Source organism: Aythya marila, assembly GCF_965140915.1.
Source record: "Aythya marila genome assembly, chromosome: 2".
Lineage (NCBI taxonomy): Eukaryota > Metazoa > Chordata > Aves > Anseriformes > Anatidae > Aythya > Aythya marila.
The window spans coordinates 108,403,228-108,429,755 of record NC_139043.1 but is presented as its reverse complement, the minus strand read 5'-3'; the positions used below and the strand labels follow the sequence as shown (position 1 = coordinate 108,429,755).

The window sequence follows — 26,528 nt, the reverse complement described above, 5'->3', positions numbered from 1 at the left end:
ATGCTCAGGATGTCCTTCAAGGTGAGCCGGGGGGGGGGGTGTACACAAGGGATAGGATCATTTAGCCCTCCCGTTTCCTTTTTTTTTTTCTTTTTTTCTTTCTTTTTTTTTTTTTTTTAAAAAAAAAAGCTTTCCCTGCCGGCAGCCGGCGAAACGTTTCACCGTCTTCTTAGAATTAGAGCTTCATTTATTTATTAATTTATTTATATTTTTAGGGAAAAAAAAAAAAACTGTGGGAGGGGCGGTTTGGAGGGGGGGAGAAAGAAATAGAAGCGCCCTTCCCGGGCTGTGGGGTGCCCCAGGGGTGCTTTGGAGGCAGGCTGTGGAGATGCAGCTGGGGTCCCCCTAAGGACGGCTGCTCGGTGGTGCATAAATCACGGCCCTCCGCTGGCTTTAGGGTCTGTGCTCTGCAGGTTTTGATGCAGCCGGGAGCCTCCCCTCGACTTTTCCGGTCCTCTCTGCTGGCGCTGGTTGTGTAATAGTTAGGAAGCAGCTTTTATCCCTGCTCCCCGGCTCAGGCTGTGGTGGCCACTGAAGCTCGGCCGGTTCGTTCCCTTTTCTGTGATTCCTGTCACTGTGCTTCTGTCATCCAAACCCACCTCAGAACAGTCACAGTCAAAACATCACCTAAAATAAGTTTGTTTTTAAATCAGAGGACAGGATTAATAAGATCAATTGGCAAAGAGGGAAGCAAACAGCAATTTGCTGATGATGACAGATTATATCTAGGCTAGATGTACATCTCCTCAGTTTATGGACTTCCTGGATGCTGTGCTTGCTCTTCACTTATTGATCACCAGCTCTGTGCCAGTCCTCTCCCACGTTGCTCATGTTGCATTGCTTTATATGAAGGGTTGTTCTCATCCCTTCATATCCCTTGTTCTCTCCCTCAGTCAATGCATCTCCCCCAGCAGTGCTGGTGCTGCACTTGCCCGGTGTTATTTCGATGGCAGGACTGCTCAACACTGCAGGTGGCTCCCACCTGCAGCCAAAGCTCTCATTAGTCAGGGAGCAGGGCACCTGAGTGGTGAAATCTCAGCATTCATCCCATTTTTTGTCCTTCCTTGGCCCCATACCTCCTTAGTCTCTCCTGTCACTCCACTCTTTCTCCGTGAGTTGCTCCCACCTTTGTTTCTCATCAGCACCCACCTTAATTTGCTCATGGTCTTTCTCCTCTTTTTTTTTTTTTTTTTTTTTTTTTGTCAGAAACTAAGGTGCCAGCCCCATGTTCTTGCCACCTTCTCCCTTTTTGGCATCTGTGTGGTTTTTTGTTTTTGTTGTTTTAACCTTGTCCTTCAGATCTTTGTTTCTGCTCTGTCCCTACCTGCTCCCTTGTTGTGCCATTTCTCACTTTCTGTCCCCTCCTGCCCAAGGTAGCTCAGTGCCTGATCTCTCTCCCCCTGGCGAGCTGCAGGCCTCTGCTTTCTCTCTCTTTTCTGTGTCTTGTTCCTTGGCATTTTCCCTTTCTCTCAGAAGGCTGTGTACTTGCTTTGGACTCCAACCACCCTCCATTTGCTACTGCCTATTCATATTTTCCATCTTATTATCCTTCTTACCCACAAGCTAGCATTTCTTGTTCACTCTCATTGTCTGTACAGGTGAACATCTTCTCTTCTTCTACCACATTCTCTGTGCTTTTGCCTACCTTAACTTACGTCTGTATCTTCAATTACCTGTCTCTTTACTCAAGGTCTTCTGTGTAAGACGTATTACTATCTAATGAAGACCTCTGTCTTTCCTTCTGAGTCCCACTAATATTTCCTGTTATATCATGCTTGATTCTGATTTCAGTTTTAAAACTTTTCTCTTGACTCCTCCTTTGCATCAGGACTGGTTTGGAAACTGAATAAGGAAAGGAAATGTTCTTGTATTTTGACAGTACAAGGAACCACCTGTCAACTCTGGACTAGTGTTCTCCTTCTCCCTTTTCTTTCTCTCTTTCTTTTCTTCCATCTTCAAGATCACTGTTTAAGAGCTAGACTCATCCTCCTCAGCTGTCACCCTACTGTGACCTGCCTCTTCTTTGCAAACAGCAAGTGAAAGGCAAGGCAGGGAGCGGGAGCTGGTGGTCACAGCATTTAGATGATACTTTTCTCCTCAGCCTTACTTAGATGACACATACAGTTACTTTCTCACATTTTACTGCATTCCTGTATAGAAATGGTCTTGATAAATTTATAAGATATATTTTCCTCTAAGCCATTTTTCAATAAGCATTTTTGCTTGATGTCAACACAGCATCAATAAAAGGCAAGCATTTCACCTCTGAGCTCTCCAAAAGGCATACGAACAATTGAAATGAATAACACAGCCAAATTTTGCAGTAATGCTTTAGAGACCTTGATGAAATAAAGGAAATTGTATCCTGAAAATTGTTGGTGCTGGAGAAAATGACATAATGAAATATTAGCTAATGCTTTGGTGAAAAATGGCATCACTTTTTCCAAACGTTTATTATGTTCTGTTCCCTGACTGTCCATGCTGAGAATCATTTGTTTATTTTAAGAAGTTTTTAGGAGCAGACTAGCTTTATAATAAGAATTGCATCAAAACTTTATCCAAATAATCTCCTGAAATTCAACATTGCCTCTCCCTAAGAAGTATCTGAATTCATAACTAAGCAACAGCAGTCAAGGAGTATGTCGTATCCTTTGGTTTAAAACCAGTTCATTGCTAAAAAATATTCAGTTAATCAGATTAATAATTCCAAGCTAATATATCATATTGTGTTTCCTAGTGATGTCAGTTTTGTTGGTATCACCTGAAAATGAAGAGCACACAGATATAAATCCTTGGATTGAAGGTAGAAGACAAATTGCTACACAAATTGGTTCTTCTTGAGGTTGTCCCTGTAGAGTGTCCAAATTGCTTGAATGGTTTTGCAAATTCTATTCATCTTGGCATATAAAACAGCTCAGATTTGTGTTTGCTTTTTCTGTCTAATCAATACATAGCTGACAGACTGAACATGCATTGTACACAACTGTTATGGAAGGAGTCCCCAGCACTGTGGGGTCATGAGGGGAATTACAAGTACTGATAGTGATTACAAATTGGGTTAGAAACACCACTGGGAAAAACCTAATTTTGTGTCCTTGATGCATTTGAGAATTCTTCCCTGAATCTGATCCAAAGTGTGAGGACAACTTTGTTGGAGAACTACTGTAGGAATTACAGAATATCATGATAATCAAGACAATATCCCTAACTATGATCTCTACAAATAAATATCTGCCTGTTAAACTAGAGCAAAAAGGACAACATGGACCACTGTGTGTTTAGGTCACCTGCCTGCTATTACATACAATTTGAGTGGTTGCAAGGGTAAAGATGGAATAACCATGCTTCCTCGCTAGTCACCAGCAAAGAGGGTATAAAGTGCTAGCTCTGTTTTAAATGACATGATCAGCAGATTCACCAGAGGTAAAGCAGTTTGTCAGCTGTAAAATGAAAAACAAAATTAAGCCTATTGTGTTTCTTGCAATTTTCTTTTTCAGTCTCCTGCCCCAGTATGTGCTGGTACAAGAAATATTACTAACAATTTATGGGAACATTCCTAGAATTTATCGAATGGCTGAAACTTCTCTCAAACAGTTGCCAATTTTATGACCTGCTAACACCTATGAATATTAAAAATGCAACCAATTAAAAATTCTCAGTGTGATGGATATGGAATAAATTCACAGAGAAGTAATCTTGTGCCTGCTGGTTTCTGGGAGGTTTATTATACGCATGTCACTGAAGGAAGCAATTTCAACTCTGATCTATGGATATATTTTAAGTGTCAGCCATAAAACTATTTAATTGTAGTTCTCTATCACATTACACTTGTGCACTGACATTTAGACATGGGAAAGTATGCATCAAATATTCTGAAGCAGAACGATTGACTTTTATATCCGTTCTGCACTCTCTTTGGGTTATTTGAAGGCAGGATTCACTGGAGAGTAAGGTCCCTGAGTTATTGGCACTGTTTTGGTCTGAGGTAGCATCATTGATGTGATGCTTTACTGAACTGTTAGTGATATTCAGCCTTATTCAAAACCAGATAGAAGCCTGCTGTATGGTATATATACCATTGCCACCATAGCTTTGTTTCACCTCAGCACTTCTGCTGCCACATTGCTTACCCATCAGCTTTTTTTTTTTCTGTCCCCCTATTCTGAGGCAGTGATATTTTGCTCCTACAGAGAAGTTGCTTTGTGCCATTGTTTGTAGGACTGAGAAAGCTACCAATGTGAGTAGTAGTGGTCTGTGAAGTCTAGATTTCAGAGTTTCTCATTTTTGCCTTACCTATTGCCTTGTTTATATAGTAAATGAATTCATAAAGCTGTAGATGGCAGAATTTTAGCTTACTTTTTCTAGTATCACCCAGAAAATAAGTCATGCACCAACAGCTACAGGGTGTTAATTCCAGGAAGGGGACAAACCAAATAATATTGGAGATTTGTGAGCAATGCTTTTAAAGTATCAGGGCTTTGTATGGAAAAGACAGAAGTGGCAGAGAGCTAGCCTGAAATGCAGGAGGATGTCCTGCAGCAGGACATGGCAGCAGGATGAATCAGTCTCCGTAACTGGGCTCAGCCCCACCACAGGAGCAGACCATGCAGGTACCAGATAAAACATTGTTTTTTGTGATGTTTCCCTGGGGATCTGGAACAGCATTGTCAGCTCTTAATATAAAGCAAGCTAAAAGTCATGCTGCTATGGACACGGGGAAGACCTGAAACAGCATGAGGTAGCACAGGGAGACTGATCCCTGTAATTGCGCAAATAAATCAGATTAGCTTCCCTAAAGTGAAAAATGCCTGGCATGAATGCACAATTTTCACATGTATATTTGTCCAATACATCTTCCAAAGTTTTTTTCTTTTTTTTCTTTTTTTTTTTTTTTCTTTTTCTTTTTCTTTTTTTCTTTTTTTTTTTTTTTTTCACCAGAAAGAAACACCGCTCGCCAATGCTGCATTTTGGGCTGCAAGAAAAGGAAACCTGGCTCTCCTCCAGCTGCTGCTGAACAGCGGGCGAGTAGATGTGGACTGCAAAGACAGTGTATGCACACGATGCACGTATTCCCTTAGCGCTGATTTTACATCGCTTTCCGAAGCCCACTGCAGAGGGTGCAGCAGGGATCTGACTGGAGACGTTTGAGAGTCTCATGACACCTGAACATGATTTAAAACCTTCCCTTGTCAGGAAGCAAGTTTGAAACTCAAGATAAAATAGTATGATGATTTATATCAGTGGCAAGGGGTTAGGAATTTGCCAGCACTCAAAAATGTGTCTTACATAGTTATTTGTGGCGCTGACATTAAAAACACAGATCCTAACACCTCGGGCTTCTCTCTGCAAGGAAATGTCATTGTGGTAGTAGATCACAGTGAAGAATCAACTCAGCCAAGCCCAGTAGCAATGATTCTGTCAGCTAACATGGCTCCTCATAATTAGTTTTTTTAAAAATAACCCTGGACCACAGTTTCTACTTAGGCAATGTAAAAGTTTGTATTTGATGTGCAGCCATTCCTGCTGTGAGGGGGCACTGCAGTGTGCTACATGCAACTGTGGTGCTGGCCTCCTAACTTCCAGCTCTCCCCACCCTAGTGTCTCCTGCACTGGCACCAACATGAAGGCACAGCAAGATTTCCAGGCAAAAAGGAGCCCAAATAAGTGACCAACAGATTCCAAGCGATTTTTTATTTTTATTTTTACTGTAGTGGTAGTCTCAAACTAGTTTTGAGGTTAAGAATAGGTTGAAAATACAGATAAGGTGTATGTCTTGTTATTCTGCCTATAACATATGTACCATTACTGGATTGTACAAAGCTACTGCGAAAAGCCAGGGAAAACTGAGGTTGAGAAGTCCCCAGATTTCCATTGGTTGATGTTGGGACTGACTTACAGTCAGTTGTGCCTGTGTCATATGGGATTAATGCCACTTCTAGCAATTAATGTGCTTCTCTCACTATGAATGCCTTCAAAGTGCAGGAGATTTCCTAAGCCCATTGTCTTTACACTATTTTTTTCATCTTCGTTTCATCTTTGACCTGTAGGCAAGTACTCGCCATGCAGTAAGTCTGGAGTTGATCCTATGACTGTCATTCAGACAGAGAGGAAAAGATGCATAGATGGGGGCATGAAGTAAAAAGGATAGAGATAGATGAAAAGAAAGAAGGTCCACTACTGCTCATTTTTTCTCAAAATAAGACAAAGCTTGATCAAGAATTTTTATAATGCGCTTTAAAATATCCTGATATTAATTCTGTTAGGTATACACATTTTCTAGACTAAAATATTTTCATATAATTAAGACTGCATGCTCCATTTTTTGCAAATTCACACATTTCTTCTTTAGACTGAATTGGTATGTGTGAATGTTTTAGAAAGATTAATTTTGTCCTCATGTATGTGGACTTTGCATGTTGCCACACATATAACCTAAGTCTTGGTTCAGTGGACCAGTGGCCCTACTGGGGTACTGAGGGAACCTGAACAAATAGTTCTGTTATGGAAAGTTGCCTGATACAAAGTGAGGAGTCACAGACAGAGCTTGTCCTAGTCATTCAGCTAGGGAATTAGTATTCAAAACACTGGGACCTTACTCCTGGCTATGACTCAAAATGAAGTGACTCAGATAAGTCACTTTCCTCCTGTGTCCAAGGTTATTCTTCTGGAAAGGATGCAGATATCTTTGAGATTCTCTGATAAAAAGCTATGCGTAAACCAAAAATATTGTTGATGTTTTTGTTACACTTTTTTCAGGACAGTAATGCAAAATCACTGCATACATAGTTGTTGAATGGTCAGGCTTAGCTTTGCAGGCAAGTCTGTAATGTATTTGCTTTAATACCTGCTAATTACTCATCTTCAAAGTATTCATGATAGCAAGTTTTAAATTGTCTTAGAATCTGTTCAGGGGAAGATTGGTCCCCCATTCAGGACAAGGAAAAGAAAAAGAGCAAACATGTTCTGTGGTCAACAAGCATAAACACTCTTCATCTTTTCAGAAGAGGCATTGTCTTTTGCAGACAGCCTGATTCAATGCTGAAGGTGTCTGTTGAAGGAACTGATCTGTTTCTCTTTATTCGCAGCTTGGCACAACAGCTCTGATGGTCGCATCTTACCATGGCCACATAGATTGCGTACGGGAATTGGTGTTGCAAGGAGCAGATATCAACCTGCAGAGAGAGGTAGGAGAAGTTCTGCATTCAGACAGGGATTGATGAAGTGACTGTTGGTTTATTGGAAATAATAAGAGTGTTGCCTGTTGCGTTTTGCCAACTGCTTATTTGTGCTGTGCTGTGCATGTATAAACAGGGTTCTCCTAAGGTCATCAAGGAGTTGGATGTCTGAAACTTGTAATACAAAATCAGATGCCAGAGGTACCTTTATAAATAATTCATCAAACATTTCCAGCACACAGGGGTGGGGTGCTTATATCTGAGGTGTAACCCTCAGGTTACTCCACTTAAGCATCTGCCATTTTATTTATTGGTATGGTAATTTACAGCTTTCTGGATGGGATAAACGTGATGTGATAAGGAGAAGTCCTTTACTTTTGACTTGCAGAATTTGGTCATTAACATAGGGTGGATGTTGTTTTGACTCAGTATACCCAAGAGTTTCTGCCTTTCAGTCCGAGACAACTCATCTCGAAAAATCACACAACTTAATCACTCTTTCCTGCATATCTACTTTGCATTCAAGGCATCTCTCACACCATTACTTTCTTGATTGCGGGAAGGAAAATGTCAGCACCTAGCTCTGTAGAAGTGCCATCCCCTCATACACTGCTCAGGTAGTGGTAAGGAGTATCTAAAGCCATTCTGGTCTGTGTGCTGGTTATAATTGCTCTGCAACGGAGTGGGACTGGCCCCAAAAGAACAGCAGTTTGATGAGGACATGTAGTGACATGGGATGATGGCAGGAAGAGCAGGACAGCAGTATTTCCATCACTTTAATAACCCAAGCAAATGTTTCTTATTTTCCTTGGTTACCTGGAACTAGAGCACGAATCTCATGCTGATGTCTTCAAGTCACTGAGTCAGTGAATGTCATGCCTGATGATATAAGTGTCTTTGCACTAACTGGCCTAAACTTGCATTAACCATGAATGTCAGTATCTTTCAGAGGGGCATGTATTTGAACATGTAGCTTCCCTTAGACAAACATTGCTTGAAAAGCAGCAACAAAAGGAAAAGTTGAGAACAGTTTTATGGACCTTTTCTTGAGTTTCTCGCTGGACACATTGGTTCAGCAAGCCAATAAAAAGAGAAACACGGGAACACTCCAAAATCACTCTGCTGCAGAGAGGGAGCAAAATTAATGAAATTTAAGCCCTAGCAACAAAGGATACTAATCTGAAAGTAAATCTACCTACTCAAACTAGTGCTCTTGAACCTTGAAATTGCTGGGAACCTCAGGGAAAGGGAACACCCAGAGGTTTGTCTGTGAGAGGGGCTCTAAAATGGTCTTGAGGGGCCATGTGTTGTTGCAAGCTTTATACAACTAATACAGTTATATGTTATACAACTGATATAAAATAAGGGCTTTCATTTCTTCAGTGAGGTTAATAGAAAATATGAGCTGCATGACTGGCAATAGTTGCTTGAAGGCTGCTTAGATGAATGGGAAGCTACTCATGCAAAACACAAGGGTGACATACCAACAGCAGTCACATTTGGCCAGTGGAGAGTCAAGCAAAGTGGAGCTCTGCTGTGCTGAATAACCCCTCTGTGGTCTTTCCACACCCTTATCCAAATCCAACCTATGCTCCTGTTTGTCTTAGGTTGTAGAAGTAGGTGGTAGAGGGGATGGCTACAAATTGGATATTCCTCTCTTGAGTAAGACTGCTCTGTTCTCCATCTAGGCTTTCTTTCCCTGTCTGAAGACTGAAGAGAAGTAAATGAATCCTAAGAGGTCTATATTAGAAATTGTACAGAAGCCACTACTGAAGCTTGATTTTTATTCCAATGTTTGATGCAGGCCACATTTCTCAGAGCGATGAGAAGAAAACTGACCTCTTAGCTAAGATACCTTGCATCCTCTTTAGCCCTCAAAAATCATCATGTATTTTCAGTTGATATTGAAATGATTGTGCTTAGTAAGCTTGAATTTGAAATGAAATGTATACTTTGATCAAGCATGTTATGTGTTTGGGTTTTATTTAATCATTTTTTCCCCTACAGTCAGGTGCAACTGCTCTGTTCTTTGCTGCACAGCAAGGCCACAACGACGTGCTGAAGTTTCTCTTTGAATTTGGTGCCTCCACTGAGTTTAAGAATAAGGTATGATGCTTTGTCTGTCTTTATATGCTGATACATTCTGCCAGTCAGGACTGTTGGTTCCTCTTCACATGAAACATGAGGTGGCAGCAGGAATATGGCAAAATGATTTCCTCACTGCAATGTTTTCTGAATAATATGAGTACTACAACATATTATGAAAACATTAACTTGGCACTAGCTTTACTACCTGGACTTAATGGCCTGATTTGGCCAATGATCAGTCCATTGATAGTGAAATCAGACTTTCCTCTTAAGCCATTCTCCAATACAAGAACAAAGGGTCTCTTTGTACACCTCAGGTACAATCCCATTTTATGCATATACGTACTCCACTTGCGCAGGCTGGAATTAGATCCATGTTGGGAAGTGTCTGCATACCACCTTAGGAGACAGAAGAATATAATGGCTTCAGTTTGAAGAAGAAAAATAGTTCTTTATCCAACGGTAACCAATTTTTCAAGATGTTGTAGTCAGTGATTGGAATAGGTCCCTCAACCCATACTTGCTGTTCAAAATCCCTGAAAACACAGGCTTTAAATACTACATGAATTGATGGAACATCACTGGGACTCAACTCTTTACACTCTAGGGACTGTAGCAGTTATTACCAATTAAAAATCCCAGGGTTCTGTGGTCACAGAGTTCATGCATGCCCGTACAGTAGAATGTGGATCGATTCTGGTACCTCGGGGAGCGATGCTTGTGGTAAGCAATGCTCTGACCACAGCAGAAGCATCCATCAGTAAATTTAAAAACATGAATGAAATTGTGGCTATTTAACCGCAACATGGAGTGCAGCTGTGGAACTTAGCATCATAGGAGGTTGCAATGTTAAATACAACAGCTGGATGTTAGGCTGGATTCTGGATAATCTCATGTGAAACAGAGTTATTGGGAGAAGTTGCACATTAAAATAGAGTTGCTTATGAGTCTTTTATTTTAGGATGAGGGTAGCAAGATTCAGAAAAATATTCTCTCACATTCATCTGTATACAATTGGGTGTGTGAAATTACACCATTTTTTGAGTCATCTGACCTATAGACAGGCCACAAAAGCATGCTGAAGGAGCATGACAACATCTGATCATTTCTGAAGCATGCAAAATAAATTAAGGAGTCACTAGGGCAGATAAAAAGGTGTAAAGATCCAAATGAAAAGAAAATCTCTCCGCATTCAGTCCCTCCTGATATCTTCCACCTTTGGACAAATACAGGCTTGGGCTTTACTGGATGTATCTCCCATTGGCCTTCTGATTTGTTTTGGTACTGGTTCAATTTTCTGATTTAATAATGTGATTTCCATAGCTTGAAATTATTAAATCAACTCTTCTTTCTGTTAAAGGGCAGCTAAGATAACAGGCTCTTCCATCCCTTCCCCCAAACCCCAGGAACAAAGTAGCTGACAAAATATGCCTTTTCAGGTCAGAGATAAGGCATTTTCTGATTAAGGCACTCAGCTGGGAGCAGCACAAGAAAAGATGAGGCTGATCCTGTCTGTTTTTAAAGGGCATTGCAAAACTCATCAATTTACAATGAACTTTCTATTATACATGAAGATGTTTAATTTAAATATGAAAACAGTTTTAATGAAACCTAGGAAACAGATACTTTTAAGCAAGGCAATGCAAAGTCCAGTGTCTTCTTTGTAATTTACTCCTCTGTAAATTTTAATTACTGCATTTGTCACTCATATGCAAGAGTGCTGGAGAACGATCTTAATAAAACAATTCTTGGTATGCCTTGTATCATCTGAGTTGATATTCACTATGACAGGCTAAGCAAACATCCCTAGAAGTATGTATCAGAAAATAAAATGTTTTCTTTTCTTTACCTGAGACACGTTATAAGCTTGCATCTGGGTTCTTGTAAGGATTTCCATGGAGGCATGCTTTCTGAGCAATACTGCAGGTTGAATGGTATGTTGGAGGCTATTTTTCAGTGGGCAGTAATTGCAGAAGATCGATTATCCTCCCTTGTAACATATTTCAGAGAAAGTAAGAAAAACATCATGTAATTCTAAGGTGCTTGCAGGCAGTGATGACAGAGGTGAAGGAAGGGACAGGCAAATGGAGAGGTGTACACCAGAGAGCGTGGTCTCATCGGGTGCTGCTGTTCCCAGTGCTTACGTGGGAGATTGGCAGCTACTGTACATGCTGCTGACAGGGAGGAGAGAATATATGGATAAGAAAAAAGGGTTTCAAAGGAAGAATTACAGAGGTAGCTGAGAGGACTGGCTCCTGTATGAGTTTCCAGTGTGCTGGAAGGGTTTGCAGTAAAGGATTAGTGGAAGCTAAGCTGTGTCATGAAAACAGGATATGAGCAGGAAATAAACCCAAGCCTGAGTGCCTTCTCTCAGCTCCATTGCCCGTTTCCCTCCCGCTGCAGAGCGGTTATTGCCCTACAAGTGTCTCCGTGGCTCCTCACATGTCCCTGCCTGGCTCAGAGTTTCCGAGAGGTTTGCCAGTACCAAAGGTGCTGCTTCAGCATTTTACTTGTTTCAGCTGAAGCCAAAAAAAAAAAAAAGGAATCACATGTCTGAAGGAGATTTTAAGACTGTCATTTATTTCTTGTTTTCATCCTTCCGTCTACCTTATAGTCTGTAAAACAGTGGGATCTTCAGCTAGAGCTCGCTGGAGAAAAGGCTCTTGTGCTGGAAAAAAGGGAAGAAAGTGAAAGCAAGATGTAAGTTTGAGAGGAGTTGGGGGGCTGATTTTTTTTTCTCCTCCTAAAAAAATGTGGACCTTTGCAGTGTTTTGTCCAACAGTGCCAATTCCTTGATTTAACTGAGTGTTGTCTTGCCATAAGGTGTTTTCTATGGAAAGGATTCCTGTCCCCGAGTTCTTTATCCTAAAGCAAGACCAATCCCTATTTATCATAGTGGTACTCGCATCCAGAGCATGCACACGAGTCTCAGTCTCTTCTGTGGAATGTGTTTGACTTTATAGGAGACAGTAGAGCAGGTCTTAGAGCCCACATGCCTTCCTGATCAAGGACCAAATCCTTGGGCCAAGGAGTTGTTATTTGATTTTTCCTGGCCCTGGAAATATTTGATTTGATGTGGGCAAATGGAACTAGATCAGGGTGGTCTAGGTCCCTTGGTCACTCTAGTCTGAAAGATCTAAATGTTAGGTTTTGGAAATGTGTTATTCTTTCCCAAAATGTATCTATCTAAAACTGTTCACTGAATTCAACCAACTACTAGGTCAGGATCCCCACATTGAGACACTTAGACATATCCTGCTTAAAGTGTCCTCCTTCTTAAACCTCAGGCTGTGACATCTCCACAGTGGAATAGCACAGTCCTGTTCCAAGCACTTGACTGTGGTTAGCCATGCAGACCTGTCTTTGATTTGTCCTCTCATTTTGTGGCCTCCAGAAATTATGTTAATAACCAAACAATCTTCTTAAAATAACATAGTCTTTTGGGAATACAAGGATTGTAGAAAATGAAAAGCCAAAAATCAATAAACAAACTGTTCTCATATGCAGCTGAACATGACCACTTACCTTCCAGATGGGGATCCTCAGTATTTTTAAGCTTCCTATAGCTCATCCTTCCCTACTTCTCTGAGGAGGACTTCCAGTCTTGATAGCACAGTTTCTTTTCTTAACTCATTGACCTTTCTCTCCCCATTTTCTTCAGGGAAAGTCTTTAAAAATGTCTCTCTTTTTATTTGTTTGTAGGCCTTCGATCTGTTAACTCAGCGCTGAAGTAAAACTGGCTTTCAGCTGATGGGAGACAGGAAATAGATTTCATGAAGATACTAGCTTTTCCCATTGTTTTTTAAGTGTGTAGAAGTGTTTTGTTGGTTTGTTTATTTTAATCCAGAAACCATTGTGGTTGCTTTTGTGTTCCGTTCCAGCAGTTTCAATTAAATTAGGATATTTTTTTTTTACAGGAAAGTCTAGTGACTCATTACTACAGAGTAACTTAACTCCACTGACCAGGTTGCACACCGTGTTTACTTACATAGTCCAGAATTAACAATTCTTAGATGGTCACCTAACAGTTTCACATTGGTGACTTTGCTGACACTCAAGCCTTTCTTGCATTTTAATGTGGCAGGGCAGTAGGGTGAATAGTTTTTGAGCACAGTTACAGGCAGTCCCTGTGGATTACTTCGACCATGTCAGGGCTTGAGTTTTCATGGGATTGTTATAGGCATGAAATAGCACTACAGATTAAAAAGTTTGATTGTCACTTCCCGTTATAACAGATTAATTCACCCATTTGGGCTGTAACTTGTCTTGCTGGCTATCTATCCATGTGGAAAAAAATCAGACAAAACTTTTGAGCTGTTTCAGAAAACAAGACTGAGGAAAAATACTACCTTTTTCCCACAGCTTCTAGAAATCATTTATATGAAAACTTCAGATAGCTTGCTTTGTGGAGGAGGAGCTTGAAGCAGGGAGAAGGTGGGGAAGGAGACAGAAACCCTCAGGGATCCATGACGTAGGGCATGCGTCATCCTTGCATCATGGCATGGTGCCATCCAGGGCAGAAGATGAGAACCTCCTCTCCATACCAGTGTCAGAAATTATGTCAATTTTTAAGTGGGGTACAGTGCAATGAGCATGATGTGGCAAGTCCCGCATTTGCTATTTCCATTGTTTCCGCTGGCTTGGAATTGTCAGCCTGCGATCCTGAGGTATTTCCCATCTCAGATAGCTCCTATGGGAGCAGCTCTACAAGCCAGACATGATGCATGTGCCTAGGTCTCCCTTTAGTGGTGATGCACAGTAACTATAACTGCCAGGGATCACTTCTTCAGCAGAGTTAATGGGGCTTTCACTGGGTCATGGGTTTGGTCTGTTGCACACTTCCACATTTAGCTAGAATGCTTTTAGATGCATCTTCCCTACACTTCTTAAGGCCAAAACTAAAAGGTGAAAGGCAGAACATGATAGAACGTGAGGTTCTGGTCAAAGAAGAGCAGATGATCTTCCCCTGCTTTAGAGCAGGGGAAGTTTGTGCTGTCCTACAAGGAGAGGAGTTTGTCAGGGGCAGAGGATTTGTCAGTAAAAGTAAAAGAAGAGATGCAGAACAGCTTGGTGTTGTGAAGCAAATAAAGTCTCTAGTGGGAAGGTAGAAAATGAGGAACTAAAAGCAGAATTTTCTTTGTTCCCGTCACTCACGAAAAAAGCCTCAGGAGAAAAATGTTTATAGTGATGGAGCCAAAGATTTAAGGGCCATGGCTTGGCACTAAAATTATGAAGGATTCAGTAGCTAGTCACTCCAGGATTGTTGTGAGCCAAATTCTGAAAAGCCTTAAGATTTGCTTATGTTTTATGGTGCCATTCAGTCTAGCATCTTCACTCCCACACTGCTGTACCCTTTCTTTGCTTTTTCACAGGATGGAGGTACTGCTCTTCTAGCTGCTTGTCAGTACGGGCATGCAAAGGTAGTGGAAACTCTGTTGAAGCACGGTGCCAACATTCACGATCAGCTTTACGTGAGTTATTCGACACGGATAATATTGACAACACTGGTGGTGGAACAAATGTGCTGTTTGTTGGACAGCAGTGGGTACTCTGGCTCCAGCACAGAGAAGCATTTGCCAAATGTTGTGGTTTTGTAGTACTCTGCTTCTCTACACTGTGATTTTTGTTAACTGTCTGCTTTTCACAGTTTTGGGAGAAGCAGTACAAAGCCAGAAAAGATGGGTTAGCTATGTTTTGGTTCCTTGTCTGTAAGAAGGCTTTGTTCCAAACCAGCCCTATCATTGTGCTGTCCCTTACCATTGAACAAAAGCTCATGTCATGTTTTACCACATCAGATTTGCATTGCAGGCAGAGAACTGAATAACCTTAAAGCCACTGAGGCATTCAAGAATCAGTTTATCAGTTTTCCACCAAGAAATGTAGTAGAAGTTATGTTATCTTTAATATATATATATTTAATATCAGTTAAAATGATGTTATTTGGTATTTGTGTGTCTCTAGTTTGTCAGTTCTTTGGGCAAAGAGTGGTTAAAATGACCAAACTGACATTGTTTAGTTGACTTTTCAGAAAGCTGGACTGAGCCAATGAAGTACTGGATTTAATTTACTTCAGCAGAGGCACAAATAGGCTGGGCTTTTCAGCATTCAACAAAAATGAGTGGCAAGCTTTCTCTCCACTTCCCACCACTCTTACCTACCTGAGGGCATAAGACAAGTCTGACAAAGTGGAATTTGTTCCCCGTGGATATATGTTTGTTTTTTTTCAGCCTTTTCTATGGGGTTTGTTGGATGCTGTTGGTCAGCACTGAGCACTCTCAGCTCCCACCAGTCTTCATGCACTGGTCACACAGAGAGACCCCACCTCTGCGCTGCTCCCACCCCACATTTGTGCAGAAGGTTGCTCCACAGTCACTGCTTTCCTTGCTTATTTAAGGGTTAGAATAATTCATAACATTCATAATGTTTGTCATCCTCTGTTTGCTAATCTCAGGGTTTTCCACCTGGTTTAAAAATAGCAGTGCTTTTGCACCTGGAGACACTTACCTAGAAATAAAGGCAGTAAAATGACTTACTTGTTGTCTCTGCTTGAAACGAGCAGTATTTACATTCAGATTTAGAGATGTATTTTTATTGCTCAAAGTCATGAGGCAAAACCAGTCAGAAAAAGCTGCTTAATAAAGTAAGAACACAACATCTTAAAAACAAGCATTAGCCTAACTCTTTTTTTTTTTTTTTTTTTTTTTTTTGGGACATTGCCAAGTGGCTTTTACACAATGGTATCTGGCTGGCAGTTTCACTTGCAGGCAGCCAAAGGAGAGGGAGTTCATGCATGCACTTGGGCAGTCCTCCCCAAACCATCAAGATAGATGTTTTAATTTTAAGCTGAATCACGTGAGGGGTAGAGGAGAACACAAGAGAATATGTCAACTAAACAGTGCTAGTTGCAGAAATATTTTATAGCCTCTAAACAGCTTTCTTGTTATAGCACCAAATCAAGTACAAATCCTAAATAATTGCTTTAAAATAATAATGGTTGTATGACAGGCAAGCCAGGCTCTCCATCTTGATTGGTGCTGTATTAAAGAGCTCTTTAATGTTACGCAACCTTGTCTGCTTTCTAAATGGAAGTGTTCCTACTGTATGTGTCTCTGGAGGAAGCTGCAAAATGCCCAATGCCATCACCCTATTTCATGCACTTGCACAACAGCCAGAGGAAACAGACCCTCAGAGAGCCTGGGGATGGATATTCACCTGCAATGCCAGCAGATACCTCTCTTCTTTACCAGGAAGGGCATTTGCCATGCAATCAAGGTCAAACATTTTAGATTCAGTCCCTGGGCATGCTATTCAGCACAGGTTTCAGGCCTGTGCTGAGTTTTGCAGAAGGAGGGCCTAAGCAGTATGTCTTTCCACTTCTAGTTGGTTGGATGGCTTTTAATGTGGTTTGAAAATTTTTCACTGAAAAAAACAAAATCAATGAGATACGAGTTTTTATTTTTTTCCTATGGAGAAAGCTTATGTGACTCCAAGTGTTATGAATTTTCTAATGTTGAGAACATCTCCACGTGAAAGTCATGCTGAAAAAAAAATAAATCCCGGATTAGTTCATTTTCTTCACAAACTTTTCTTAGAGAAATGATGGCTTCTGACAGGGCTATGAGGTACTCTGTCCTGCATGGACATTTACCCACTTTTATAACAGAGCCAATCTCTTCTGCAATATGTGCCCGAGCAGTGGTCTAGTTGCTGGCATAGCGTAGCAGTATGGCACAGTACTCACTCCTTCAGTCTAAAGGGCAGGCTTCAGTGCCAGTCTCCAGTTCTGCAAAGTATTTGAACATGTTTTCACCATGTGCATTACTGTGGCAGAGCACCTCTGCATGAACTTAACAAACGTGAATAGATGTATTTGCCTAAATAGGAATGGATTTCCAGTTATGTAGACCAATGCTTTGGTGATCTAGACTCTTAGCATGCCAGACCCAGGACTTAATGCTGTTTGATACATGAGGGAAGCCAGTACTTCTGTGTGCTGAATGAAAACATTGCCATAGTTTGTGATTTCAGTCATTACTCCTTGAGCTCAGCTGTATATATATGCTGTTACACTGCATAATGGCTTAGGAAGGAGAAGATGATTCAGTTTGCTTTGTTTTTGCGTGAAAAGTACAGTATAATTTCAAAACAGTATAAGCTGGATATATTTGTTCTTAGGATGGAGCTTCTGCAATTTTCTTGGCAGCGCAAGGAGGCTACCTGGATGTCATCCGATTGCTCCTTTCTTCAGGAGCAAAGGTTAACCAGCCACGACAGGTAAGCTCAACACTTCAGGGCAGAGCTGGGATCTAATTACTAAATCTCATAGTTATTGAAAGTTAACACTGGAATTTTCTCTGGACATCAGCTTCCCATGGAGGTGCTTCACCAAAAGGTAAATTGTGGCCGTGACTGCATTTGTGTGCTAGTTCAGAGTGATAGTGTGGATCTGAAGGAAGTGCCCCAGTTGTTTCTGCTTGCACACAACCTAGGTAATTTCTGTAAGAAGTGAAACTGGAAGCTCCATTTTAGGCGTGCACCAATTGTGCTTCACATCCTAAAGTAGATCAGACCTCTGGCTGATCCTTGGGAATGTTTTGAACCATGTGCAGGTTGGGCACGTTTGGGCCACGGGACCAGACTAAATCAAAATACAACCTTCAAGCTGTATTTAATGTTGATATGAGGGCCTTGCACTACCTCTTGCAACTACTGAGCTGTTTCTGCTGCACCAAGCTACTTGTGAGCACGCATAGCCCATCACGTCCTTGCGTTCTTTTGAAAATCCTTGGAAAAGCTTTGGAAAATCTGGGAACACTAGTGAGAGAAATTCAGTGTACTGAAATCACCAGAAATGTGGGTTCAGTATTGAAGCTAATCTTTGAAAAAAACCTTTCACTTTCAGTTTTATTTTGTATCCTCCCTGTGTACTCTGAAATTCAGGCGTGAGTATTAACCTTCACCTCTGTAAGAACTTGGTACGTGTGCAGAGCTTTGCTATCTATGTTTCCAGTTGCTCCCTCTGGTGGGTCTGATCCTGTAAACACACGAGACCAGTGGCAACTGTGAGCACGAAATTAGCTCCTCTGTAGGCAGTGGGGCTGCTGTTTGATCATTAAATGTTACGAATGAATTCGATGTGGGGCTGGTTCAGAGATCCCTGCTATAGAAGGCGAAGGGCTAGCTCCACCTTGCATTACTGTATGCTGTTGTTAGGTATGGGTGCATATAGGTTAGGTCTTAAACTAAGGGATACTTAAGCATACCTGGTTTACAGAGACATATAAAAACTCTCTTAGTTTCCAAAAATATGGATCTTTAATTGTTTACCTGTGTCTTGATTCTAAAATCAGTGCTTACACAGCACCTTTAGACGCTTCTTTGAATAGCCAGGTGTGGGAGTTGCCCAGCTAACTTTGCTCCTGGCACTTCGAGGTGTCTGATAAGAGACAGACATTCCCAGGAATCTTTGCCTGCTCTGGGAGAGCCTCCCCTGTGGTCTGCTGAAACCCTGCAGGCAAGGTAGCTGTCCTGGGCCTTGACTGCACATTGTAAATTGATGGGATAAGGTCTTGTGCTTGCAATCAGTCACGTATGTCTGCCAGGTGTCTGTGATCGCTGACTGTAGCAAGTAAAAAATCAGGAGGCAGGAGCAAATAAATGTGAGGACTCTAATAACAGAGGACAACGTGGCTTGTGACAAGCTTGGCCAGGTATTTTTAGGACTTCTTTTCATCTGCCCCAAAGAACCTGAAAAATCATAGCTTGGCAGCAGAGGTTAATCTATATGGCTTCTGCTGCATCTGTAGGTTTGTGTCTCCTTGCTGCTCCTCTAGTGTAAATAAACTGCACTAATATTTTATGTCCCCAAAACTAAAGTCATTTTCCTGCTGGATAAGAAGGATAAATCAGTGTTTGCATTAACGCCTTTTTGAACGGGTCAAAATAAAGCTGGGGAGCCTTTGATTTAGCTGAACCAGTTTCACATTCGTGCAACACAACATGTTTCGTGATGCATGTTCAAATCTCAGTCGAGGCAAAGACTCAACTCCATGTGAATGCCCCTCCTGGCTCTGTCTCATCTCCAGCAGTATGGGCTTAGTTTGCCTCAGGGTACCTCGGATCCCTGCTAAGATTATGCCTGGATAGGTCTGTGGCATTTGTATTCAGGTCCACTGTAATCCAAAGCATTTCCTCAACAAACGGAGCATTTTTACTGTTTAATTAGTAAAGAAATGGTTGGATGGACTTCAGTCTATCTCTTACTAACAGATTTGCACTTTGTTCAAAGGTGGCATGTTGGTTACCAGGAATGCAGCCCTAGATGGTGCACTTTTGAAGCCAGATGTCTCCTACAAGCTATGTTGCTCTTACTGCTGTAGCAAACTTTTCCAAGCAACATAACATTGAATGCAGGGCTGCCTGTAGCTGCAGAGTGCAAGGTTCATGCTTCTCCTTCCTAAGTGCCCATGCTTTCCTCCCTGTCTGGTGAATTTAGGAGTGTAATTCACCTGTCTGACCACATGCATCTTCCCTGTATGTGTCTTCCTGCTGCTCCAGTGGGTACCAGTTCCCCTTCTGCCTTGTGCCCCATCTCCCAGTCCCATGGGGTTCTCCAACACCTTGGAGATGCCTATGTGCAGGCCATTCAGCTCAGCTCTCACAAGGCTGAAGAGGGAAGCTTTCTTCCCTGGCAACATCATTCCCCTTGATTTTTAACCTTCTTTTCTTTTTTCTGGTGCTGGGCCCCCAAGGAGCTGGGCTGGAATTCTTTTGTCATCTTTTCGTCTAGACAGAGCTCGGAGCAATGTCTGCAGCCCAGTGTAGGCCATGTTTCTTCGCTTCTCTGACTCAAAAACAAAGCAAGGTTATTTGCCAATGAATTTTATACTGTGTGCAGGCTGTAGTTTGACTGGCTAAGGAGACTGAAAATGTTATTAAAATTAATTTTTGCTTTGTTTTGTTTTGTTTTTCCTTTACCTGTGATATGCAATCACACATAGATGCAAGCTAGTAAACAGAGTGCAGACTACAGTCCAGCAAGCTTGACTTACTTATTTTTAGAAATAATTCAACTGGTATAGTGGTGCAAATGGACTGGTAGGCAGAGTGGTGGAGGAGATGGCACTGAGCAGCCTGCAAGTAGGGTCTCTCTGTCCCTGAAAATCCTCAGGGGGAATACAAGGGTAATTTCACCTCCTACAGTAATCTGGCCCTTTCTAAGACTCTAAGTCTCCAGCAAGCACTGAGTTTCAAAGCTGCAAAGCAAACTCTTAAGTTAATGAGTAAGAGAAGGAGCATTAGAAATTTCTGCCAGGGTATGTTTGGGACTGCTGGACATAATGAGATATAGTTTGTATCTATTATGAATTTACAGGCACATAAGGAAATAATAAGCACAGCTTTAAACATATGGAGCATCTAACATTGTTTGTTCTACAAGAGTAACAGTCTCCAGTCTGCTGGGTGGTCGGAGGAACGAGAAATGGAAAGTACTTTTTGAACTGCTTCTTTCCCTGCTCTCATTTTCTTCCTGACTCATCTCTGAGTCTTAATATCTGTTTATATGGGAATTTTTGCATGGCATCTCAGTACAGCATAATATCTCTTTTGCACCGTACACCAACATCAAAATGAACAGAAATCTCATCTATACCATGTAGATATTATATGCTTTTACATAAACCTGCCCGTTAGATGCTGTTTGCAAAAAAGATAGAAGCTGGCACTGTGAGCCCACCACCAACTTCTTAAACTTTCTTTCTTTTTTTTAAGCTAAATTCTCCAAGGTGCTCACTCTTTCTCACAATGTATTTTTGTCTCTACTCCGTAACTGAGATGCTAACAATGATATCTAGCAGCAATACTGTTAAGGACAGTTAATGGTAACACTGATGTTACCCAACACACGTATTATTGCCTTCTGCTTCTTTCACTTCATGACTGAAAACAAGAGTCATAAACATCACTGTGAGTGAAAGAAAGCTGCTATGTTCCCCATGCTGTTCTTGTACTTGTATTTTTTACGTAAACAGAAATGTGGATTTGCACAGCATTCGTTCCTCATGCCCATTAAATTGTGTAGGTGGCATGCCCTTTTCCAAGTTTTATAGGCTTTTTCGTTGCCCCTCTTGCTATTTTCTAGAGCCCTCTGGTGGGGGAAGATTGGAAAAATATCAAGTGTCCGTTTACTGATAGGGAAAACACTGTACGCTGGAGACAGACAGTTTTTGCTATCACGCTAACATCACATGCCCTCCGTACAAGAGAGCCTTTGTTATTTTTGAATCATAAAGAAAACCCGTGGTATTAACAGGGTATGTACTAGAATGAGGTCAGCCACTAGCACCCATGAGATCATTTATAGAGAACTGATACCAGAGTCAGCAAAGATCCTGTTTTTTGCCATTTTAAAAACTAAAGATCTCAGGGTGTGTACATTTGCTTTTCCTCAGAACCAGAAAAGGTGAAAACTAGAATACTATATCAAAGGGAGAAATAACTTTATTTTTTCTTCCAGTGGATTAAATCACTAGCCCGTAGAAAGCAGAGAATGGTTCAACAATGTTTTTGAATAGCTTTAGCAAGTCATATGAACCTTCAGTTGGAAGAGAGAGATTACTTCTTTGATCAAGGTGGAAATATTTTATTTAAAGTAAAAAGCTGTTTCCTTCTGAAACTTCTCATTAAGGTACTTTCAGGGGTTTTGTCTCATTCTTTTCCTGCCAAGTCTTCAGGCTGCTGAGGCTGGTGGGAGGAACTGACAGAAGCAGGCACCCTGCTACTTGTGGTCTCACTTTTAAGTTAAAGTCCATGCAGGCAAAGTCTTTTATTAAAGGACCATGCAAATTAATTTGGCACCACATAACTAACTGCTGGAGTCCTCTTGTAATCTTGAGAAGCAAATTTGGCCGTTTAGGGGGAAAAGAAGGAAAAATACAAAACTAAATCCTAATTGCAGAAATAATACTCCCAGTGTTTCAACTCACCTTTGCATTTGGGATAGAAATTCATCAGAATGTTTAGCTTATTTTGAAGATGCTTTTTATTTTCTGCTGAAATCATGATTGCCTCAGAGCCTAAGACTTGATCAGTTTACATTGTATTCCTTGAAAATTGACCTCTTTTTTTTTCTAGTGGAGCTCTTGAAGATAAAATCTGTGAGATACTCACCATCCCTGTAAGTCAGGACATTTTTATCAGATTCCCTAGGAGTGGACAATGTAATTTAACATTGAAAGTTGCTAATCATCTCAAGCTGTTCATTAGCTTCTATAAACAGCTCTCATTTAATAGGTACAGACTCCCGGCTGCAGAATTCATCCATGCAGAGATCCTTCTGCCACATCCAGCCACCTAGATTTCGAACTACACAGCATACCTTTGGCCTTTACATTTTAAACCTCCCTATTTGTTTCAGGCACAGCTGGTAAGCCACAGAGGGCTTTTAGTGTTCAAACAGCAATGACAATTTCAGGTCAACCATGCAAGAGAAAGCATCTAAGGGTTCTTCTACTCAACAGCCAGAAATGTTCTGATTTCATACAGTGAGCTCCCACGTGCTTCTGGAAGGGACTCTGCATTTGTCCGTCCATGACGCAGGATTTTATTGAGGAATTGAAGCTCATCCATTCCACTAGGCAGATTTTGGCAGTCAAATTGGGAGTACACGATATAAAAGCCAAATTTCTCAGCACCCTTCTTTCGTTTGAAGGACGGGACGGCGCCCCTGTGGATCGCGTCGCAGATGGGCCACAGCGAAGTGGTGCGAGTCATGCTGCTGCGGGGAGCTGAGCGCGATGCCGCGCGGGATGTGAGTGCCACCTCTGCCTCTGCTCTGTCTGCAGTTTTGCGCTTCCTGGCGTGTTTTGAGGCCACAGGGCTGCCTGAGGGGTGGCCCAGTGTCCCCAGAGTTTGTTCTGTTTGCCAGGTTGTAAAGCTTGGGCTCTGTTTCTGCCCGCGTGTCTGGGGTGGCTCCCTGGAAGGACCTCCTGGAATAAGAGAATGAAGAGAATGAAGGCGTTCATATAAAAGAGAGACAGACATGATATATGGTGTTACTGGTTCATTTCACCCTGAAGTTTTCAGAGGAAAAATCCTTCAGATGCCCTAAAATTAGCAGCCTGATCAGTGGAGGTGCCTCCTCAAAGATGATGAGCAGAGGAGACCTTGCGGGGGGGACAGCTGGTGTTTCCCTCCAGCCTAGGGGAATGTGGATAAAGCATTTGTTGTGACCGAGCTGATCTTCTCTCTTTTAAAGGATGGTACAACTGCTTTGCTGAAGGCTGCCATTAAAGGGTACAACAATGTGATAGAAGAGCTACTTAAATTCTCTCCCACTCTCGGTCTGCTGAAGGTTAGTAGCGTAACACATAGATTTGTCGACAGAAACTCAAGAAGGCAAAGGGTCTAACAAAAGACCTGACGTTCATTACAAGTGGAAGATGATAGAGATTGAGCCCAAAAAGTCAAGAGAATAATGAAATTACTTTATTAAGCCTTTAGTGCTACACACAAACAAATCTTTTCAGAAGATATTGTGAAATTGATCTTTGGAATAAGGAAGGACATCATGCTGTGGGAGGAATTCTCTTGGTTTTTGTCAGCTGATTTTATTGCTACAGTAAACAGATTGCTCGTGGTGGTGCAGTTGTCAGCATTATACCCTGCCCTTTTATTGCCTTTAGTCAGCAAGCGAGAACCCTGAGAGATCAGTTGTGAGTAGCTCTTTGTTTGTTTTTATTTTCCTCTGAACTCAACCAGTGACTCAAAAATAATAGCAGGTATCTGGAAGCTGCATTTTAATAGTTGATCAAATTTCACACACCCATAAATCATACACTTTGATGACTTCTGTGAAGGCAACTAATTGGCAATTTTGATAAACCTGAAAATGCAGGTGGCATTAACTTGATTGTTAGTTAAGAGTAAGAAATAGCTTCCACGCTTACCTGAACTGTCAGCTTGCAGCCACGAACAAAAGGTCAGCTACGATAAAAATCACCATTCAGCTGCCTACCAGGGAGAATATTAATCATGAGAGAAAGGAGATAAAATGCACAGCTGGTTTCCATTACTGCTCGTACTCCTGTTCCAGTTGTGAATGGCTGATTTCACCAGGCAGCAGCAAGTGCTGTGTTCTTTTCACCTCTAATCTATTGACAAGGGCAATTTAAAAAAGAAGATATTAGTGTGGTGAAGTGAACCTGACTCTCACTTTTATTAAAGCATTTAACATCACCTCCTTTGTAGTCCACTAGCCTGCCAGCACCCTCTCCAAATCACAGTCAGGCTTTCACGACCTAACCTCTTCCATGTTATTTCTCATTTGTGGGTTTGTTCTCTGCGAGCATCTTTGTTTCGCTGCCTTTTTGATTCCAAACACCTCCACTGGTGTTTTCCAGAATGGGACTTCTGCCCTCCACGCAGCTGTTCTGAGTGGCAATGTGAGGACGGTGGCGCTGCTGCTGGAAGCAGGAGCAGACCCGTGCCTGAGGAATAAGGTACGTCCTGGTGTGCCACCCGGGGCTAGGACCAGCTCTGAGCCTCGGAGCACCTGTGCATGCAATGTAGGTGGTGGTTGTCCATGTCTCTGTGTGAGATCATGACTGCACCTTGATCACCTGCAGCACCAACCTTCAGTCCATCAGTTTTTATACACAAGCATCTATAAGGGTGCTGCCTAAGAATAACCAGACCATGCACTCATTCACCCAGCACCACAGGTTAAATAGTTATCTGTAACTAGTCATGAGCTAGCTAAATTGTATTTTAGAGAAACAGTAATCTGTTACTTGGTTTGATAAGTCCTAAGTTATATTCATGTCTCGTTTCACAGATGTGTAAGAAGGATATGTCCACAGTAGGAGGAATCTACATCTGGGTGCCTTTGGTAGAATTTTCTTAGGATTTAGTACATTGCTAGTAGAAAAAATATCTCAGAATTACATGCACTTTGCCAATATCTTCTTATAAATTTGTTAGTTTATTAAAGTAATTTTATATTCCTTTTATGACAGCAATGTTTCTGGGAAAAAAAAATCTACAAAGTGTTTTAACATTAAATGCTTGTTCACTTCTATGAAAATGTCTTCCTCTGAGTTGTGTTTAGGGACTATTTGCTTCTAGCATTTGATATCTAGCTGGGTTTGTTAAGCTGTGAATGGTTGGACTGGTATTTACTTCTGGTTTATGATTATGTGAATGAAAGTTTACAACACGAGTAATCCAGTATATGCCTTCTGAACGCTTTGGTTATTTAATATAAAATCAGTGCATGTAATTCCGACATCAATCCACTTGATGGCAGCAGGGTTAATGCCGCTCATACAGTAGTTTTTGCTGATACACATTTTGTTTTGATGCAATCATCCAAACAATGTGCAAGACTTTTCTGCTGCTGGTAGTGATTTGCAGAAGGAGGGTGTACAGCATAAGTCTGTGGTTATAACTTCTCCTAAAGATTTTTTTTTTTTTTGAAAAAGCATGCAATTTGGCACAACAGTACATTTGCAGAACAGAATTATTGATTTTCAGAAGTAACTTCATTATAAATAATTTCTATTATTAAAATTGTATTCAATAAATACAGAAGACCAAACCCTGCTATTCTGCTACCTATCCTACACAATAGCATTGACTATTTCATAGCAAGTAAAGTTTTTTTCCTTGGATTTTTATGGACTTAAAGACCTGCCTCATCTCCCCAAAGGATCATCAGCCATGTTCTCTTTCAGTTTTGTGGCAGCGGCATTGGGAACCCAAGGGATACCATTTACCCTGGACAGGCAGCACAAAACAAGATGACCACACAAATCCCGTGCTAGGATTATTTTGAAGACTTAAGTGAGGTTTTGTAAAAAGCTATGTTATAATCATGTTATTGTAAGATGCCACATCAAAACTCCATTATTTCTGCAGTATAAACATATACTAAGTCTTGTTAGCTACGCTGCATGGAAAGATGACTTTAAGACATCTCCAACAGTGGTGGAGACAAAGCTGAAATAAGCACATCATGGTTATACCCAGCACCATCTTCTTTAGAGCATGATGATTTAAAACCATATTTTGCAAATAATCACTCATTTTTGCTAACCTCAAGATTTTTTGTTCCAGGCCAACGAGCTGCCAGCAGAACTAACGAAAAATGAACGCATCCTCCGACTCCTTCGCACAAAGGAAAAGCAAAGGAAGAGCTAATGTTGCCCTATAGCAAATGTGGTTTGACAGAGTTGTGCCCTGACGGCACTATCGTGACAGTAAATC

At 41.3% G+C, this 26,528-nt stretch overlaps 1 protein-coding gene across 2 annotated transcripts; it reads left to right on the top strand.

Annotated features, from left to right (window-relative positions):
• On the top strand, positions 1 to 26,499 carry ANKRD29 (ankyrin repeat domain 29; the record flags this gene model as incomplete). 2 transcript variants are annotated; one of them, XM_082753355.1, is made up of 10 exons in its annotated part: positions 1 to 21; positions 4,939 to 5,049; positions 7,086 to 7,184; positions 9,183 to 9,281; positions 14,636 to 14,734; positions 17,439 to 17,537; positions 22,975 to 23,073; positions 23,521 to 23,616; positions 24,665 to 24,763; positions 26,379 to 26,499. In XM_082753355.1, the coding sequence occupies 10 exons, from the start codon at positions 1 to 3 to the stop codon at positions 26,460 to 26,462; spliced, it is 906 nt and encodes a 301-aa protein (XP_082609481.1). The 2 variants fall into 2 exon arrangements, with proteins under 2 accessions (XP_082609481.1, XP_082609482.1); XM_082753356.1 differs by lacking the exon at positions 24,665 to 24,763 and having other exon boundaries at positions 26,379 to 26,462.
• Positions 26,500 to 26,528: the final 29 nt, after the last annotated feature.